Below are 21,781 nucleotides of genomic sequence, written 5' to 3'. Positions count from 1 at the left end.
TGGGTATTAAAAGGTGACCATATAATTTTACATCCACTCTTATGTCACTGAACACAGAAGTAGATAGTAGGGTTTTGGAATGTAGGAAAGTAGCCAGTAGGATCGGTTTAAGATGGTTTTTGTGAAATTCAGCAACATCTTACCGGCAGCCTACGTATCTACTAACTGCTCTATTGATCACACTTTTTCTGGACAATAATCACTACAATCAGTAACCTGTACCTTCCCTTTTGGAGCTGTGCTTTTGAACTGCCTGTAAGACCTGGCATTTTTTGTGATGTCCTGGATGATTTGGTGAACTGGAGTCTTGAAGGTGCCGTCGGCTTGTGGCAGTTCGCCGAGTACAAGCCAAACTGAGGCGGCAGGGCCTGGGCCTGAGAACGAGGAACAGGCCAAGGTTTGGCCATTGCTGGAGTGGACTTTAGGCTGAACTGAAGCAGCAGGGCCCAGGCCTGAGAGCAAGGAACGGGCCAAGGTTTGGCCATTGCTGGAGTGGACTTTAGGCTGAACTGAAGCAGCAGGGCCTGGGCCTGAGAACGAGGAACGGGCCAAGGTTTGGCCATTGCTGGAGTGGACTTTAGGCTGAACTGAAGCAGCAGGGCCCAGGCCTGAGAGCAAGGAACGAACCAATGTTTGGCTGATTTTTAAGCACCGGGCCAGATTGAAAAGGTCAGGTGTCAAGGTCAGAGGCGAGGTGCTCAACTCACTGCCTTGTGAGATTTACTCATCTGTGTTGAACTGATGTTGTTGCCTTCAACTAACGGGTTCCTGGACCAGCTGCATCTTTGTGGCTGCGAACTCACTTTCATGAACTTTAGCTCCGAGTGCTATTTGCTTAATTTTTATTGTTTACATAATCCGTTCCCTTTTTTTGCGCATTGGTGATCATTTTTAATGGGTTTCTTTGTTTTTGTGGCTGCCACTAAGACAAATCTCAAGGTTGTATACTGTGTACATACTTCGATAATAAATGAGGTTTGAACTTTGAAGATGGCCGTGTGTTCAGACACAGCGGCCCTTCGGAGTCCAAACAAGGATGCAATTGTTCACTCTTTACGTCTACTCTGTGATCATAAGACACTGCTGGATAGTAAGAACACCAAGTACAGCAGGACTACCCCACAAGAGAGCTGCTTGATAGCAGCAGAACTGGGCCCGTTGCGCACCACATTGCAGCCCGCTTCAGCTTCCCAGGGCAGAAGACGCAGAGGTGATACGTGGAGCATGGTCCAACACATTGTCTTGGGTGTTCTTATTACGGTCACAAGACCCAGCTGGTAATGTAGAATACTGCGAGCCCATTTCACCGGCTCATGGGCCAGGCTGATGGCAGGGGAGCTGCACGTTCTTGATTGTGGCACGGACCAGGCGCCTATGCTTTGGGCTCGCTCGTTGGGGCGTTGGGGCTCCGGAGTTTACTGTGTGCTGCTAGATTCCGCATTGGATTGGGGGTGGCCCCTCCCATCAGTGCTGCCCTCCAGTGGTCACCTCCGGGAAGACAAGCTGGTTTACGTTCATCTTGCGCGTGATGAGGACATTTTCCCCAGTAATCTGCAGACCGTGACACTCAGGGTCTTGAGCTATAATACTGCTTCTTTTGTGACTGTACATTTTTCTGCTGACATAATTATATGTGTTATATGTGCTGTGTGTGACTGCTGGTATTGTGTTTTGTACTTTGGCCCCAGAGGAATGCTGTTTCATTTGGCTGCATTCATGAGTATAGTGGAATGACAATTAAACTTGATGAGACTGCTGAAGTCAAATTTATTAAATTCCCCTTTGTAACCAGTGAAGTTTGTTATGGGATAAAGTTCCACATGAATGGCCATCACAGATGAGGAAAATGATCTTTCAAGTGAATGCAGAAAATACAAAATTCCATTGTGAAAATCTGTTGAATTTAATTAAGCTTCTGCCAATATTTTCTTTAACTGGATTTTACTTTAATCTGAATTTCAAATGGCTGTGAGTTTCCTCTTCAATTTGTGCATGGAGCCAGTCAAAAGAGATATTTCTTATAGTTATGTGGATGAATCCTTCATTAAATATTCAGGAATCTTTCATTAATTGAACATAAATGCTTATATCACCCATCCTAGCAAGGCTTAAGTAGAAATTATTTTAACCTTCTCATAAATTGTACAATTGTCCTCTTTTGCATTTGAGAGGACTAGAATATAAAAGCAAGGATGTAATACTGGGGCTTTGTAAGGCATTGATCAGACTGCACTTTAGAAACATCAGAAATCTCTTTTTTTATATAAGAACAGGCCATTCAGCCCAACAAAGCTTGCCAAATTCCTACTCACATTGTCTGTGGAAATAAACATTGAGTTTAGATTTGCAAGTCTCTGAGGTACTACTCTCAACTACACAACTAGGTAGTTTGTTCCATGTGTCCACAACTCACTGTGTAAAGAAGTGTTCCTGATGTTAGTCTGAAATCTCCCTTAACTAGTCTCCACCTATGGCCTTGCGACCTTGATGATAGATTAATTTTGAAGAAGCAGCTGGTATCTACCTTACTTATATCCTTAATGATTCTGAACACTTCTATCATGTCTCCTCTCATTCTACATCTACTAAGGCTAAAAAGATTTAATCATTTCAATTTTCCTTCCTGCAGACCTAGAATGAGTCTTTTCGCCCTTCTCTAGACTCTCTCCACTGCCTTCATGTGCCTCACACAATATGGAGACCAAAACTGTACTCAGTATTCAAGGTGTGGCCTCACAAGTGCATTATACAGTTTAAAGAGAATGTCTCTACACGTGAGCTTCACTAAGCACATTACATATCCCAACATTCTATTAGCCTTCCTAATTGCTTCTGTGCATTGCCTGGATGTTGATAGTGATGATTCTACCAGGACTCCCAAATCCTTCTCAAACAGTACACTTTTTAAATTGACCCCCCCCCCCCCCGTTGTATTTTCATATCTAATATTTCTACTTCCTACATGTAATACTTTATATTTACTTACATTAAATTTCATCTGCTATTTATCTGCCCACATCTGGATCTTGCTTAGATCTAACTATTGATTCTGCTGCCTGAACGGTATCAGCCCATCTCCCTAATTTTGTGTCATCGGCAGACTTTGCTAGTTTATTTGTTATCTGCCTATCCAGATCAATAATGTAAATTAAAATCAGCAGCAGCCCCAAAACCGATCCGTGTGGAACCCACTTTTAACATCTAGGTGTGAGAATGATCCTCTCATCATGACCCATTTTCTGTTTCTGAGCCTATCGTGCAACCCATTCGCACAACTTGCCCTGAATCCTTACCTCCTGTAATTTGATTATTAACCTCTCGTAGGGAGCTTGTCAAAAGCCTTCTGAAAATCCAAGTAAATAATATCAACCGCTCTATTGTTATCTTAATTTTAGTTGACTCTTCATGGAACTCCAGCATATCAGTAAAATCTGATTCTGGGCCCATGCTGGCTTTCTGCTAACATGTCTGTTCTGAAATTCAATTTAATGGCTTTGGTTTTTACTGATGTACTCTCCCAAAAAACTTGGAGACCAATAATATTATGATCACTTGTTCCTAAAGGCATAACAACCTCCGGACTCACTCTATCCTGTTAGTCGCGGAATCTAGACAGGCCTCCCCTCTTGTTGGTGCATTAACATACTGGGTCAAAAATACAATAATTCAGTCACTTAATGAATTCACTTTCCTGTAATCCATTAGTCACTGGGTTCACCCACTCAATATTTGGGAAATTAAAGTCACCCGTAACTGTAACATCTGATGCACCATCAATAACTCTGAGACGCGAGTTGAGTTAAGGTAGGTTTTGATGCACCATCAATAACTCTCTGAGACGTGAGGCGAGATATCGGCTTTTATTGACTGGAAGAAAGAACAAGCAGCAATTGACCACCATGCTACATCCTGGAGACTGAGAGGCAGGGCTCAGGCCCCAATCGCCTTTATACAGGGGTCCGTGGGAGGAGCCACAGGAGCAGTCAGCGGGGGGGGGGGGGGGGGCGTGTCCAGACAGGTATATGTAGTTCACCACAGGCTTTTATTGGCTGGAAGAAAGCACAAGCAGCAAGTGACCACCACACAACATCCTGGAGCTGTGGTGAACATCCTGGAAGGGGCAGTGCCTCCAATCGCCTTTATACAGGGGTCTGTGGGAGGAGCCACAGGAGCAGTCAGCAGGGGGGGCGTGTCCAGACAGGTATATGTAGTTCACCACAACATCACTCTCAAAACGTGCTTTTTAAATATTCTGATAAAGTTGCTTATTAAAATCACTATCAGCATTAGGGGGTCAATGTTATTCCTTTATCTTTATAGGGGAGTGACTCGAACCCGCTGCCCCTCCGACAAAGTGTGTATCTGTTTGGAGAACATGCAAATTAAGGGTGAACAAAGGAGGGAGAAGTAAACAAGTAAACAGAAGTAAACATAGCAAAGCCTTTGATGGAAATCTGAAATAAAGGTTCCGGTTCAAGGTTATTGTCCGTCACCTACATACATGTATGCAGCCGAACAAAACAACATTCCTCCACACCGAGGTGCACAACACAGTACATATAACTCACACACAACACATAAAAGTAATTTTACCACAAATAGATTAACAAACAATAAAATATATTCCAGAGGATTGACATTTAACATAAGTTGCATTGACAACACAAATTAAAAAGTAAACTATGACATTATTGGTGCTTCATTAGGGAGTTCAGTAGTCTCACAGTCTGGGGAAGTTGTTTCCCATCTTAAATGTCCTTGTCCTAATGCTACAGTACCTCCTGCCCGGTGGTAGGGGGTCAAAGAGAAAATGGAACAGGTAGGAGGGATCTTTGACAATGCTGGAATGTCGGAAATAATCAGCAGGTCAGACAGCAGCTGCAGAGAACGAGAATCAGAATTAATATCGTAGGTCAATGTGCTTCAGCTTTAATGTAACAGCAAAAGGGAAGGATCAGAGTGGGACTGGGTATTATTCACTTTCCAGAGCGTTGGGAATTAGAAAACATCCACTGCCTTTCCTTCATTAACTTCCCTGATAATCTCCTCGAAAATCTCTGTAAGATTGGTTAGACATGACCTACTGTGGGATTGAGAATTAACCACTTTGCAGGACGTTGGGAATGAGTAGTCAATAGCCAATTTGCCCCTTTAAGCCTGTTCCACCATTCATGAAGCTGATGGTTTATTTCCTACCGTAGCAACATTTTCCAAACCATCCCCATAGCCCCGATTTCCTTAATATCCAGATATCTATTCTACTGTAAAGGGTTAATCTTCGTGCTTGTTGAATGTCTCACCACCACTGTGGCCTTGAATGTAATAGAACAGGCTGCAGGAACTTTGATTTCAACTGTGGGAGTACACCATGAAAATGCAATATTGTGGGAACATGAAAGTTAGTGGAACGCAGGGGTGGGACTCGTGAAGAGTGGTGCCAAGTGATGTGACTGGTTCTGATTCAGTGGTTTGAGATGGTGCTACCTTCTGCAACAGTTTATAAGGGTTTAAAAGTAGAGCAGCTGAGGGTCTTGGGGGGTAGATTTTCAAAGCCTCACTGACAAGCTGGTCACGAACCATGGTTGCTGCAGTGAGAGGAGTCTGTGCACACCTAGATAAGTATTTTAAAACTTGCTCTGTTTTGTCCTAATAAACATAGATTGGTATTCTAAGATAATTGGAGTCTGTGCCTCACTGAGTCCAATCCAAGAACCTATTGTTTTAGCAAAACATCTTCCAATATCCACTTCTGAATGAACTTGTTGAGTAAAACCTCACAGCCCTCCAGGGCAGAGAGTTCCGAAGGTTCACCACCTTCCACGTGAAGAAAGTTCTCATCGACCATTCGGCCCTTCGAGCCTGCACCGCCATTCTGAGATAATGGCTGATCATCTACTATCAGTACCCAGTTCCTGCCTTGTCCCCATATCCCTTGATTCCCTATCCATAAGATACCTATCTAGCGCCTTCTTGAAAGCATCCAGAGAATTGGCCTCCACTACCTTCTGAGGCAGTGCATTCCAGACCCCCACAACTCTCTGGGAGAGGAAGTTGCTCCTATTTTCTATCTCAGTCCACATAGCCTACCCCTACAAAATATACCTTAACAACATTTAGTAGATTCTTGAACAGCTATATTGGAAGGGTCTAGAGCAGGGGTGTCAAACTCATTTTAGGTCACGGGCCGGATTGAGCAAAATGCAGCTTCATGCGGGCTGGATCAGTCGGACGCGTGCGAACGCAGCTTTCGTTGCCTCCGTTTTTTCAGCCTGCTCTCATGTGTCTCAGTCTCTGCTGTAACTACAAAGTGTTTCACTTTACAAATTCCGTTTCTTATGAAGAAGACTGCCGAATAAACACTAAAAACCCTGAAAACCTGGTACCTGAATAAACTCAGCATTAGCCATATCATACGCCATAGGTGCTTCGATTACTGGGGCCAGCTTTAATAGTAATTAGATATTATCTTGCGGGCCAAAGATAATTCCACCGCGGGCCGGATTTGGCCCGCGGGCCTTGAGTTTGACATATATGGTCTAGACTTTCCGATCCACATTTAGCCCAATCCCTCTAAACCTTCAGAGCAAGTGTTCCCAACCTGCGGTCGTTGTAAGGGTCCATGGTATAAAGAAGGTTGGGAACGTGATCTAGTGGACTATGGGACAAATATAGGCAATTGGGACTAGCATCTTGGACAACCAGGACCAGCTGAGTCAAAGGGCCTATTTCCATGCCTGACAAATCTACCCAATACAGCAAACGGTGATCCTTCACTCTGGGCTTCTAAGCCAGAGGAACCCCCTCCCTGGTAAGATCTTTAGAATTTAGTAAGTGTCTAGACTCTAGAGAATACAGACTCAGGCTATTGATTTCCTCCTCATATTGAAAATTCCTGCCACTCCTAGAATTCATTGAAGCAACGCACACAAAATGCTGCAGGAACTCAGCAGGCCAGGGAGTCGATGTTTCGGGCTGAAAGCCTTTGGCAGGAATTCATCCAGCTGTCATCCCCTTTACAGAGACTATATCTGGGCTGGAAGAGAGTAGATGAGACCTCCCAAGTCAGCAAATTGTTGGTAGCTCCAGAGTCAGGAGTTCCACGCAGGAAGGAGCAACAAGTTCTGGTGATTCCTCTGGTTCATGGATCAGTGAGAATGGTGTTTGAGGCCTAGTCTTGGTGGCGAGTCTAGAGTATGAGGCCTAGTCTTTTGGTGATCGGCATGTTCTGGGATCGATTGAACTGGTAGTCCAGAAATCGAGGTCTGAGTCTGAGTCCGCTGGAGTCTAGAGGCCTGTCATGGGGTTAAAGGCCTGTGTATGTGCCTGGGTGTAACGGAGGAATGGGGCTTGTGTTTGCTGTTCTCCGTTGCTTGTTGGCATGCTACGTTGGTGCCGGAATGTGTGGCAACAGGAGCAAGCTGCTCACAGCACACCCTCGGATGTGTTGATTGTTAACGCAAACAATGCATTCCACTGTATGTTGTGATATAGACGTGGCAAATTATCTTGAATCTTGACTCCTTTTCAAGGTTAAGAGAAAATGAACTATGCACAATATTCCAGATGCAGGGAACTCCAGTATAATTAGAGCGGGGCATCTTTTGCCCTGTACTCAGATCCTAATGTAATGAATACTAACATTATCAGCCTGCATGCTTAAGTACCCAGGACCCCTTGAACATCGTCAGCTGTTTATCCCCCTCCATAGATGCTGCCTGACCTGCTGAGTTCCTCCAGCACTGTGTGTTCAAGATTTCCAGCATCTTCGGAATCTCTTGTGTTTACTATTAAAAACAGTCTGCTTTTTCAGTTTAGTCTGCAAATGGCCCTCACGTTTTAAAATAGTGACAATACATGAGGCCGTTCCGTCCATCAGATCCAAACCAGCTCACTGCTATTGTCATAATTATCACAGTCCCTCAGATGCTTCGTATTCCACCCTTTCAAAGCGTCTCATAGGCGGAATTTTCATCAAGCTTTTCTGTCATGCGCTACATTTCCTTATATGGTTCAGCGAGACTAATTTTTTCGCCTGACCACCTCTCAACACACCCGGAACTCCGACAACCACGTTCTAGCGCACTTCTCAGCCAATCGGGGCGCAGGCTTTCTGTGTCGCCGCGGCCTGTCATTGGTGAGCGCGCCGGCTCCGTTGATTGGGTGGTGATCGGGAGCGAGTGTGGCCGCCGATTGGCTGTCGCCGCCGAGCATGCGCCGTGTCACCTGATGGAATCAAAATGGCGAGGGTGTTGTTTTGATGAATAAGACTTTGTGTCAGGGGCAGGCCTCTCCTCACAGGCTGAAGGGACGAGAGTTGTCTTCTACCCCGCCCTCACACATCCTCCTCCGTCTTCAGTCAAAGTCTGTGACAAACTATGCATCTTTGCTGAAAAGAATCGTGTTTCTCTCTTAACAAAAACGTGAAAAATACACTTAAAGAATGGAAGAACTTAGTGCTGATGAGGTGAGGAGAGCCCTCGTTGATTCATTTTTGTTTCTCATTTATTTAGAAAGCTGGTTGTTTTCGTGTGCAAGCATAAATCTGAGTTAAGTGTCCATATAAGAAACTCATTGCATGTCCTTTTGTTGAAATTTTTGAAGTCGACATTTGTAGGCCATTCTTTGGCAATTTCATCGTTTAAAAGGTTTTTAAAAATAAGTTTCAATTTTGTTTTACAAGTCTTTTAAAAAGTGATTCGTATGCAGCCTTATTTATAAGTGTAGGAACTTCAAACATACGTGCTGATGCGAAAGTGGACAAAAACGTTTTCATAGTAAAGAAGTGATTATATATCTTCCGATTTTTGTGCGGTTTGGGGAAAAAATATACCACTTGAATTCATTGTGTGCATTGTCCAAACTAAATTCATTAGTTTCTTGTAGTTTTAAAAAGCTGATTATACTTTTGACTGTTAGTCTAGCGCTGTAGGTAATAAAACCCTTTAGTGTTTTATTTTTTGGGGGGGGAGGGTGAGTCAAGGAGAAGACCAAGAGATATTCATCAATTAGCGTCGAGTTTTGTGAAAATATGATTCCTTTAATGTGAGAGAAGCTTAGCCTTCTACATTACTGTATAAATAGGGCACATTTCAGTTAAATTTATTCTCAATAACATCTTAATAGCAAATCATTAAATTGTTCTGATTTAAATTTATTTTGCAAATGTTACGTGGCTGAATGACTTAAGCACTGAGGATAGTGGAAACATTAATTTGTGATTTTCACTGACATTTGATCAAGGATGAAGGGATCAGTTTTATTCACCATATACATTTAGGAATTTGTGTTGGTGCACATGCAACAACAAATTTAGCATTTATAAAGAATTATGTAAAATAAAGTTAGACATATGGATATGGGAATAAAATGCCTAAGTACTGGCATGTATTTACAATGTAAACAGCATTATAAAAAGTGGTTTAAAATGTTTACAGTGCAGTGACTGAGGTCATAAATAGAGGGAGGTGCATCAGTTGGTGGAAAGAAGGGCAACTTATACCTATCATTCTGAACAAAGTTTCAAGTTCTATAGATCAAATTTGCTTTCTAACTTGCCATCTGGTTGGTTGTACAGTTATGGTGATATCACTAAGGAATATTAAATTAAGCTTTAGTTTCATATATTATTTACTAGCAATTATTTGTCCCAGTCCTCCATATCCAAATGTCACTTCTGAAGCTTTTTATTGATTGCATCTGATTTGTATCTGGAGCCCATTTTGCTGACCTGCTACAACCTTAAGATTTATCACAACTCTGTTCAGTTGTGCTTTGATGCATCTGATTTACTTGGGGTGTGGAGGTTGAAATCATAACCCTTAGTCTAGATGGAATTATTGTCTACTGTAGTTGATCAAAGATTAGAGTTCTAGCATAATGACAAGACCATTTACTTCAAGTAAATACCATGTCTTTATGATCATCATTATAGGACTATAAGATACTGGAACAGAATTAAGCAACATGGCCCATTGCATCTGCTCCACCATTTTATCATAGCTGATCCAATTTTCCTCTCAGCCCCAATCTCCTGTCTTCTCCCTGTAGTCCTTCATACCCTGACCAATCAAGAGTCTATCAACCTCTGCCTTAAGTATACATAAAGATTGGCCTCCACAGCTGCAAAGAATTTCACAGATTCACCACTTTCTGGCTAAAGAAATTCCTCCTCATCTCTGTTCTAAACAGGATGCCCCTCTATTCTGAGGCTGTGTCCTCTGTCCTTAGACTCTCTCACCATAGGAAAAATCCTCTCTATCAATATATTCGATAGGTTTCAATGAAGTTGCTCCTCATTTGTATGAATCCTAGTGAATAAGGGGCCAGAGTTTTCAAATGTTCTTCATATAACGAGCAATTCAATCCTGGAATCATTTTCATGAACCTTCTTTGAATCCTCTCTAGTTTCAGCATCCTTTCAAAGATAAGGAGCCCAAAACTGCTCACAACTCTCCAAGTGAGGTTCTGCATGTGCTCTGTCGTATGACGTGGACAATCATGGCATCATGACCATGATTGTTCCTGGCAGATTTTTCTACAGAAGTGGTTTGCCATTGCCTCCTTCTGGGGAGCGTCTTTACAAAAACGGTGACCCCAGCTATTAACAATACCCTTCAGAGATCATCTGCCTGGCGTCAGTGATCACCTAACCAGGACTTGTAATATGCACCAGCTACTCAGATGACCATCCACCACCTGCTCCCAGGGCTTCATGTGTCCCTGATCAGGGGCTAAGCGGATGCTGCACCTTGCTCAAGAATGACCTGCAGGATGATGGCAGGAAGGCACGTCTTACTACTCCTCTGTTAGAGGTGCATCTCCACCCCACCACTCATGTCTTTATAATACTTGTTTAATTTTAAGTATTTTAATTTTTCAAAAATTTTAGTAAATGTGAATGAATCTTTGTTATACTTTTCCTCCTCCCGTGAATTGTGTTCTACCTACTCTTGTTTTACTCCTGCAATGGATTAATGGTTTTTGCTGCAGCTGCTGTTGGTGCAGCATTACTTGGGAAATATTTGCCTACTACTCATCTACGATTGAGCAACAAATGTCCCTTCTCCTACTCGTGGAACTGTTTCCATCTGCTAGTTATCATTTCAAGCAGCAGCTTAATGGCTTAAAATACCAAAATTCCTAATGTAATCTCCAGCTATTTGTAGTCTTTCTTATGTGAGTTTGTCAAATACAACTTGTGAATAGGTTATCAAATGCAGCATCTCTCTCACTTTTCTTTGTTCAAGTCATCTAGGACTAGCTCATGTTCTGGGCTTTTCTGTAGTTACCATTTGATTAGTGTATAATGGACAGGGTCTTCCACAGATGGAAGTGAAAGCAGTTGTACATAAACCATGCCCCCGTCCCTTCACCACCACTGCTGCCTGAACACACTGTCCTTTGAGATTTGTACACATTAACTTTTATAATGTTTTTAACTATTTTGGAAGTGTATTTAGATTCAGTGAAATTTTCAGTTTAAAGTTGCAAATTCCAACTGGACTTGTTTGAGGATAACTGCATACTTATGTCAGCTTGACTTACTGTAGCTGGAAGCCTTCATATCTGTTCTCATTAGTTGCTGTGGTATAGAGATATATCTTTGAGCAACCTGCCTTGTTTTTTGATGATAAGGTATCAAGTGGTCGGTAATTTTAAGAGGGCTCTGAAGTGCAGAGAAGGGGGCAACAAGTAACTTGCTTGGATTTCCTCTGTATTTGAAGGCCATTGACCTGAGATCATTGTTTTTCTCTACAGTGATGCTAGTCTCATTTGCAGCGCTTTCAGTTTAAATTTCAATTATGGAAGAAGGAAGAGCTGCAAAGGTCTAATTACAATTTTTAAATTTTTTCTCACAACAGCAGTTGAGCCAGAACACGCTAGTGGTGTATGTTTAAAAAGAGAGTAGTAATTAAAGCCAGTACTTAGAGGTCTGTTCATTTAAATCTGGTGGTGGGCAAGTTACTGGGATCCTTTCTATAAGACCTTCATTTAGATTACTACAGATTACTTTGGGGGTTTTCCAGTGGGAATTTGTGAGAGTCACTTTTGACTACACAATTGAGTTATTTGAGGAAATAAGGGGATCATTGATGGAAGTGCACATCGTATTGTTAATGTTGGTTTTTAGCAAGCCTTTGACAAGGTCCCTTGAGGCAGGTTAGTTAATTAAAACCCTAAAAGATCTAAGGATATCGTTAATGGAAAAAAAATTGGCATAGTTGGGAAGAGAAAAAAAGATGATCATTGATTTCTCTAACTTTAGGTAGAAATTCTCTAATTTTTCCCTCATTTTTTCCATTCCTCATTCTGGCTTCCCTTTACCTCTTATCACCTCCCTCTCCCCCACTCCCCCTTCTCCTATGGTCCAATCTCCTTTCAGTTTCTTTCTCCTTCAGCTCTTTACCTCTTCCACCTATTGCCTCCCAGCTGCTCACTTCATCCCATCTTCCCCCTCACCTGGTTTCACCTATCACCTGCCAGTCTTTACTACTTCCTTTCCTCATTCCTCCTTATTTTTAGCTTCTTCCCCAGTTCTGATGAAGGGTCACGGCTCAAAATCTTGACTGTTTATTCCTCTCTATAGATGCTGCTTGACCTGCTGATTTCCTCCAGCATGTTGTGTGTGTATTGCAATGATTATTGAATATTTCGTGTGCTGTGTGACTGGAAAGCTGTTATTGCCATTCCACAGTAATTTCAGCTTTGATATATATGGTTCTGTAGATACAGTTGACTTGATTTTATAGATGTGATGAAAAGTTTGAAGGTTTTATAAAAACATTGCAGGAAGATGAGCAACACACAAAATGCTGGAGGCATCTCCGGGCAGCATCTATGGAAAGTACAGTCGACGTTTTGGGCCAAAACCCTTTGGCAGGACTGGATAAAAGGGGCTGAGGAGTAGATTTGAAAGGTGGGGGGATGGGAGAGAGAAACGCCAGGCGGTAGATGAGACTTAGAGGGAGAGGGATGAAGCAAAGATCTAGGAAGTTGGTGAAAGAGACAGAAGGCCATGGAAGAAACGGGGGGGGGGGGGGGTGCAGCTTTTCTCTTGTTTGCAGGAAGATGAACTTGGACTGATCAGTTGGGCGGAAGAGTGACAGATGTGCTCAACACAGTGAAAAGTGAGTTCCAATCACAGACGAGAGAAAATGTGCGGATGCTGGATATCCGAACATCGCATGCGAAATGCTGGAGGAACTCAGCAGGCCAGGTTGCATCTATGGAAAAGAGTACAGTCCTGCTGAAGGTTTTCGACCCAAAACGTCAACTGTACGCTTTTCCATAGATGCTGCCTGGCCTGCTGAGTTCCTCCAGCATTTTTGCACCATGCATTTATGGAACCTTAAGAAGGCAAGGGAATGTACAATAAATGGAAGGATGTTGAATGATATGGCAGAAACAGGAGAATATTTGTGTATGTGCATATATTGGGCTTAGCTGGCAACGCCCACATCCTGTAAATGTATAAATTTAAAAAAAAGTAAATGTAGCAAGGCCTTTAGGTTAATATAATGGTTAAAAGAGTATTGGCTGAAGCAGAATCAAATTTATTATTACTGTCTTTTGGGAAGATTGTTTTGCAGACAGTACAAATCCAAAATCACTATTTAAAAGATAATGGTTAAAAAAGGAATAATAGGGTAGTAAACACACAAAATGCTGGAGGAACTCGGGTCAGGCAGCATCCATTGAGAGGAATAAAGAGTCAACATCTTGGACCGAGAATCTTCAGAAGGGTCTTATTTGGGTTTTGGCCCGAAATACTGACTAGTTACTCTTTTCCATTGATGCTGCCTGGCCTGATGAGTTCCCCTCATTTTCTCTCTGTTATAAGTAAGTAAATAGTACTGAGGGCATGAGTTGGTGGGGATCCTTGATTGACATTGCATTCTTGAGGCAATGTTCCTCAAAAGAAGTATGTCTAGTAGTTTTGTGAACTGGCTGCAAAACATTGCTGTGTATTGGAACTTTTCAAATGTTGAAGGCCTAGATAGAGTGGGTGTGGAGAGGATATTTTGTCTACTGAGGTTTCTGATAACCAGAGGCATAGCCCTCAGAATACAAGGATCTCCCTTTAGAGTGGAGATGAGGAATTTCTTTAACTAGATGGGTGGTGAATCTGTAGAATTCATTGCCATTGAAGGCCATGTCATAAAGCAGAGGTTGATAAGTCCTTAATTAGTAAAAACATCAAAGGTTATGGGGAGAAGGCAGGAGAATGACGTTGAGATGGAAAATAAATAGGCCGTGATTGAATGTATGTTGCAGACTCTGGATCAAATGACCTAATCTGTTCCTTTATCGTATAGTCTTATGTTCTTGTGATCTTTTGGATGCAGTTATTGTTTATTTTGTGTACTATCAGTTTCCCCAATCTTCAATATGTGCTTTTCTGACCAGGATATTCTGCAGTGGTGTGTACACAGGAAGAGAAATGAGCAAAAGATAATCGTGAAGTAATTGGATAAATATAACATTTCCATTTACTTGCAATAACAAACTGCTCTCTTAATACAGGAAAATCTATGCAGGGGAAAAGAGATTAGCATGGCTATTGAACTTAAAAATTGATATTGGGTGATATCTGCTGAGCTCCTTCAGCATCTTGTGTGTGTTGCTCTGGGTTTCCAGCACCTGCACAATGTGAAGTTTTAGTGGAACAAATCGACGTGGAAAAGATGAGGGGTTCGGGGAAGAAATTTTTGACTGCAGACACGCTGCTGAAGGTACATTTGCTAGTTTTCAGTTAAAGCAAGTGAAGGAAGGTGGGGTTTTTGGAAACACTTCTAAAAGCTATCCTATTAGACTGCTTTTCTGGTATTTTTCTTTCCCTTGTGTACATGTATATTAAGTTCAATATCCAGTTTCTTCCAGCAGATGGTAAGGTAGTGCATTCCGGATAATTTACTGTCTTTTAAAATGAGTTAATATTATCCTCAGCTCTGGGGGTTCTGCGGATGCTGGGAATCTGGAGTAACACACACAAAATGCTGGAGCATCTCAGCAGGTCAGGCAGCATCCAATGAGTGGAATAAAAAGTCAGTGTTCCCTTTTCAGCCCTGATGAAGGGTCTCGTCCCGAAACGTTGGCTCTTTATTCCTTTCCGTAGAAGCTGCCTGACCTGCTGAGTTCCATCAGTGTTTTGTGCCTATTACTCATTGTGTTCTCTTTCTTTTTGCCACTTTTCTAAATCTATATTCTGTGATCACAAACTGCCTTAATTCTGAAGTCATTCTTCTTGTGTAATGCATCAAAACCACACTTAATTTGAACATGTCTACTAACTCTAATCTTCAGCTGATTTGCTAGCATTCCCATATCCACAATGCCACACTGGGAAATCTCATCAGCTTTGCCAAAATCCACGACCTCTTTATGAAATGCACTTCCAAGAATTTGACTTAATATTTGATTAAAGTTTAACATCCTTATTTATATAATCAAGGCTTTTGCTCTCAGTGGCCACTTCATTAGGTACACCTGTATACCTTGTTAATGCAAGTATTTAATCAGCCAATCATGTGGCAGCATCTCAATGCATAAAAGCATGTGGACATGGTCAAGAGGTTCAGTTGTTGTTCAGACCAAACATCAGAATGGGGAAGAAATGTGACCTAAGTGACTTTGACTGTGGAATGTTTGTTGATGCCAAAGGGGGTGGTTTGAGTGTCTTAGAAGCTGCTGATCTCCTGTGGTTTTCATGCACAGCAGTCTCTTAGAGCAAGGTTTTTCAACTGAGGTTCCGCGAGAAATCGCAATAAAAAAAACCCAATTGTTTGAACTTGGCGTGACATGTGATGCTTGGGCTCGCCGTGGTGGCAGCCCTGCTGCTCTCAGTCCAGTAGGGTGGTGCACAGTACAGCCATGTTTATTTGGTTGAGTCCATTCTCAGTTTTTGATGCGAGATAGGGGAGGCCGTTGATAATTGAACACTGTATTGCACAGAGGGGAGGATGTTAGGCTGATGGGAGCGTGAAGTGCGTTTTCCGAGCATTAAATTGACTCTCTCAACTTGGGCTGTGACGTCAGCCTCTCCTTCCCGAATTAGCTCCCCCAACTTCCCCTTGTGCTCCGTCATCTGACTTATGGGAGCGAACAAACTCAACTGGTGTAGAGAATTGGAGGGAAATTTTCATCCTAACGTATCATGAGCTGTTGATATAATAATTTTTACGTAGGGGTTCCCTGAGACCTTAAGATTTATTTCAAGAGTTCCTCCAGGGCAAAAAGCTTGAGGAAAAGCTGCTCTAGAGTTTACAGAGCGTGGTGCAAAAAACAAAAATGCATCCAGTGAGGGGCAGCTCTGTGGGTAAAAATGCCTTGTGAATGGGAGAGGTTAGAGAAGAATGACTAGACTGGTTCAAGCTTACAGGAAGGCAACTTGTTTACTCAAGTAAACACGAGGAAATCTGCAGATGCTGGAAATTCAAGCAACACACACAAAATGCTGGTGGAACGCAGCAGGCCAGGCAGCATCTATAGGGAGAAGCGCTGTCGACGTTTCGGGCCGAGACCCTTCGTCAGGACTAACTGAAAGGAAAGATAGTAAGAGATTTGAAGGTAGGAGGGGGAGGGGGAAATGTGAAATGATAGGAGAAGACCGGAGGGGGTGGGGTGAAGCTGAGAGCCAGAAAGATGATTGGCAAAAGGGATACAGAGTTAGAGAAGGGAAAGGATCATGGGACGGGAGGCCTAGGGAGAAAGAAAGGGGGAGGGGAGCACCAGAGGGAGACTTAAGTAACCATGTTATAATAGTAGTGTGAAGAAGAGCATCTCTGAATGTACAACACGTTGAGCCTTGAAGTGGACGGGCTACAGCAGCAGAAGACCACACTGGGTTCCTGTACCTAATAAGGTACCACAGAGCTTTTGCAACTATATTTATTAACTTCCCATCTGAGATTTGTCTGAGTCCTCCCCTTTTGTTTCAACGCCATTTAAAAATAAAATTATATACCATCTTGTGCTTTATTTTCCTTTCTAGATGCTTTGTTTCTCACATCACTGGATTAAATTTCATCAACCATGAGTTTGCATAATTTACCCTGAAGGTGACTGTTAATCTTCTTGCTGTTTACTCTTCTTGGCACTTCAGCATGTACTCCTGGGATTGAGGGTGCTAATGGAATTGGTTCTAAAAGAGGTCAGGATGGCATTTCTTGTACAGAGGTATGTTATGAAAGGCCTAAAGCAATGCTGAGGATCCCTACCAGTCATCCCACAACTTCTTTGAGCCACTACTGTCAGGAAGGAGATAGAGGAGTATCAGGACTGGGACTGCCAGTCTAAGTAGCAGCCTCTTCCCTCATGTTGTGAGACTAATGAATCCCCTCCTTCCTCTGAGCTCTCAGTCCTATGACAGCAAGCTGGTAATCATTTGCTGTTTACTTGTGCTGTGCACAACATGCACTTTGAATTATACTTATTTGTGGTAATGTTTTATCGCCTGTATGTGATGTCTTGTGGTTGCACCATGATCTGGAGGAATGTTGTTTTGTTTGGTTATATATGCATACAGTCGGGTGACAGTAAACTTGACAGCACTGTAGTGCAGTGCACCTGATTTGAATCCTTTTTACTGCTATCTTATTGGAATCCTGGAGACCCCTTCCCCCATCCCCTCAGAGCATTATGTTACCCTTAACTCTTCTCTTGAGGGCTGAGGTGAGTATTGTCATTTAGCATAGAGTATTCATATTCCAGGACAAAAGAAACCTAACATTGGATCTCTGCAGAAAAGTGCTTGCATAAACATGAAATTCAGGAATGTGCTCCTCAAACCTTTGAGCCCAGTCTGTCATTCAATAAAATCATGACCTGATTGTAAATAAAATTTAACATTTTGCCTTGTCCTGATATCTTTCACATCCTTATCACGAATTTTCTCTAACGTTGCCCCCAAACATTCTACTTGCACCTTTTGGGATAAAGCAAAATGTTGTCTGTCTTAAGAAAGAAATCTGTTAGTCTTACAAAGCTTGAGTAAACGTCTTGTCCATAATAAAAAAAACCCTGCAGGTGCTGAAGCCATGCATAACTGCTGGAGGAACTAGAGTTCATGCAGCATCTGTGATGAATAATGAACAGTTGACATTTTGGGCTGAGATCCCTCATCAGGGCTCACCCACCCTCCTACCTTCCTGCTCATCTGGACTCTTAACACCTGCTAGGGTGTGCTCCTACCACCCCTCCCCACCTGCACGCATAAGCACACACACACTTCATTATAGTGTTTACCCCCTTTCCAATTCTGATGAAGTATCTTGTTCTGTAACACATCAACTGTTGTTCCCCTTCATAGAATCTCGTGTCTGCAGATGCTAGAAGTTTGAAATAAAAACAGAAAATGGTGTCAACAGCACATCAGACAGGACCTGTAGAAAGAGTCAATGATTTTGGATATGAGAAACCTGAACTATTTCCAATACATTCATCAAGATGTCTCACCAATGCCCTTTATTTTTATATCTATATATATGGACCTGGAAGCTCCAAGTTGGATGTGAAACAAGATGAACTTCCATAGATTGTCATTGAGTTAATGCTGGTGGACTGTATGTAGGAATGATTGTCCAAGATCCCAATTTTGCATTGAGTGCCATTAATTGTGAAGTGCCTAAGTGAAGGTATTGGGGCCAGGATTGGATATGTTGAGGTACTGTAAAGCAGGAGCTTTTTTTTTTAGTGTTGCATCCTTTTTCAAAACAACATACACAAAATGCTGGAGGAACTCAGCAGGCCAGGTAGCATCAGTGGAAAAGAGTAAACAGTCGATGTTTCAGGCATTCATCAGGACTGGAAAGAAAGCGAAGTGGTGGGGGGGAGGAGAGGAGAGGAATAAGTACAAAGTAGGTGACAGTTGAAATCAGGAGAGGGGAAGGGGTATTTTGTGTGTGTTGCTTTGGATTTCCAGATCTGCAGATTTTATCATGTTTTTGATACTACTACTACTATTATTATTGCAAAGTCTCTTTGAGGGATACCCTGAAGAAGTTTAAATCTTCCCTTCAGGAATTCAGTGATGCCCTCTCTCACTGCTCCCCTTCTGTAATCTCTGCCGCCCCTTGACTCTTCAACCATTAGCTCACCCAGTCTTGCTCCCACAGCCATGTATCCTTTCTGGGAACCTGTCACCTATCTCCCACCGAATTGTACTTCTTCCCCTCCTCCTTGCCTCCTTACTCTGACTTCTTTTTCCAGTCTTGAAGAAGGGTCTCTGCCCGAAATGTTGATTGTTTATTCATTTCCTTAGATTTTGCTGACCTGCTGAATTCCTCCAGCATTTTGTGTATGGTCTAACATATCCACTTGTATCTCTGGCTGAGTAATATTCTGTCTGCAAAAGTTATGAAATAGTGGCTTTTCTTAAAGGCTTAGAATTCATCCATAGAGTAGAGAGAGATGAAAGATAAAGTTTATCTTGACTTGTCACACGTACAGTGAAATGCATCGCTTGTGTCAAATCAGGGTTAATCTTAAATGTAATGGATTCCTGATAATTGTGACAGCCGCTTACTTGGGACAATTCTTAATTAAAAATCAAAATTGAAAAAATAGCTGGGATTCCTTTCATTTATGTTGCTTAATTGGGACAGAAGTCTCTGCCAAACAGTTTCTAACCAACATCAGTTGCATGCACTTGTGTTGAAAAAGCAATTTTTTTGTCTCTGAAAGTTTGCAAGAAATGAGCTCTAAGATGATTCAGAACTGTTTTGCTCACTGTGGTTTCAAGCATTCATGTTGGAAATGCCAGAACCAGCTGTGAGTGAAAATGAAACTATTTCACTACTTAAGTTAGGAACTATCAAGAATTTGAAGGCATTGACAATCATCTAGTTACAGTGAAAACAAAAATTTGGAAGATGCATTCATTGATAGCATTGTATAAAGGCAGTCTGTTATCTGCACTAGGTGTCTGCATTGACTTGTTCATTTACAGTCAATCAAAAGAACATGGCAGCATATAACTGGATGAATTCCTCCGATTACTGTTAGGAGCTAATACAGTTTTATAGTACTGTAATAGTATTGGTAGTTTTCTAATTCAGAATTGGGTTTAACGTCACTGGCATACATCATGAAATTTGTTGTTTTGCAGCAGTACATTGCAATACATAATAAAAACTAAATTACAGTAAAACATATGTACAAAAAATTAAATTTAATAGTGCAATGAAAGGAAAAAATACTGAGGTAGTATTCATGGATTCATTGTCCATTCAGAAATCGGATGGCAGAGGGAAGAAGCTTTCCTGAAACATTGAGTGAGCGTCTTCAGGCTCCTGTGCCTCCTCACAGATGGTAGCAGAGAGAAGAAGGCACGTCCTGGGTGATGGGGGTCCTTACTGATGGATGCCACCTTTTTGAGGTGTCCTGTTTTGAAATGTGTCCTGGGTGGTGGGGAGGCTAGTGACCATAATGGAGTTGACTGAGTTTCCCATCCTCTGCAGGTTTTTATGATCCTGTTCAATGGCCCCTCCATACCAGATGGTAATGCAAATAGTTATAATGTTCTCCACAGTTAATCTTGAAATTTGTGAGACCTCTGTTTTTGTATTGGAAGGCTTTAATAAACTTGTTTTTAGACCTGCTATTAAAGTCTTGAAATTGTTTTAATCTTTTCTTTGCTCCAAAAACGTGGACAGCAGTCATAAATCCAGTGGCAGGAATGAAATAAAATCTATCACATGTTTCAAAGTTCTTTATGGGAGTGTTTGTTCAAAGGTGTAGGTTTTAAACAAGGTAATTGTACATAAGACAGAGGTTTACTGAGGAATTTGAGGTTGGGAGATTAGAAGTTGATGTTATAGCTATTAGTGTGGAATAATTCAACTTGGAGGGGGATGAGAAATTTGAATGATGAGTGCAGATTTCTTTGGGGGGGGGATAAGGCTGGAAGAGGAGAACTAGATCAAAGGTGCATTTGATAACCAGGATATTTAAAATTTGAGGTATTGCTTAATCAGGAGACATTTTGGATCAGTATGCACAATTGACTCAGTAAGTTTTGAGAATAAGTGAAGCTTTCGAAGCCCTTGCGTTGGTGGATTGTAGAGTGAAGGCAATTAAGCGGGGATGTTTTTTTAATCATGAAGTAATAAGGCCTGGATGTTTTCAGCAACGGATAAGGCTTGGCAGCTGCAGTTGCCCCTCATATCCTCTGTAACAACTTCAGACTAATGAAGCTCACACAAACTGGCTTCAGTTGGCTGTTGTGGAAAATGAATTTGAGTTAAATTGATGTTGAACATTCCATAATGTGTGGGTTTTCCTCAGCTGCTCTGGTTTCCTCCCTCAAAGATGTACCAGGTAGGCTAATTGGTCATTGTAAATTGTCCTGTGATTAGGTTGAGGTCAGTGGGGTCATAGGGTTGCTGGGCAGCATGGCTTGAAGGACCGGTGCTGTATCTCAACAAGTAAATAGAACACCACAGCACAGTGCAGATCTCTTGGTCCACCATGTTGTGCCGACTGTTTAACCTACTCTGTGATCAATCTAACCCTTGCCTCCCATTTTTCTATCATCCATTTGCCTGTCTAAGAGGCTCTTAATGTCCCTAATTTATCTGCCACTACCACTTCTCCTGGTAGGATGTTCCACATACTCACCACTCTTTTAAAAAAAAAACACTCCTCTTGACATTTCCCCCTATACTTTCCTCCAACCACCTTAAAATTATGTCCTCTTGTACTAGCTATTTCTGCCCTTGGGAAAGAAAAATTACTCAGAAAAATTTCAAGGATGTTGCTGGGACTTGAGAACCTGAGTTATAGT

General features: G+C 41.9%; 1 protein-coding gene across 2 annotated transcripts in view; it reads left to right on the top strand.

The window, feature by feature from the left end:
- The first annotated feature begins 8,222 nt into the window (after positions 1-8,222).
- ube4b (ubiquitination factor E4B, UFD2 homolog (S. cerevisiae)) overlaps positions 8,223-21,781 on the top strand; it is a 100,711-nt gene continuing 87,152 nt past the window's right edge. For both annotated transcript variants that reach the window (XM_073032217.1, XM_073032216.1), the window contains exon 1: positions 8,223-8,464. In XM_073032217.1, the coding sequence (XP_072888318.1) occupies positions 8,441-8,464 (24 nt within the window). In that variant the 5' untranslated portion in view covers positions 8,223-8,440. The remainder of the gene's footprint in view (positions 8,465-21,781) is intronic.

The sequence above is a fragment of the Hemitrygon akajei genome, chromosome 29, assembly GCF_048418815.1.
Source record: "Hemitrygon akajei chromosome 29, sHemAka1.3, whole genome shotgun sequence".
Classification (NCBI taxonomy): Eukaryota; Metazoa; Chordata; class Chondrichthyes; order Myliobatiformes; family Dasyatidae; genus Hemitrygon; species Hemitrygon akajei.
Note: the sequence above shows the minus strand (reverse complement) of the source record. Positions and strands in the feature narration are given on the sequence as shown.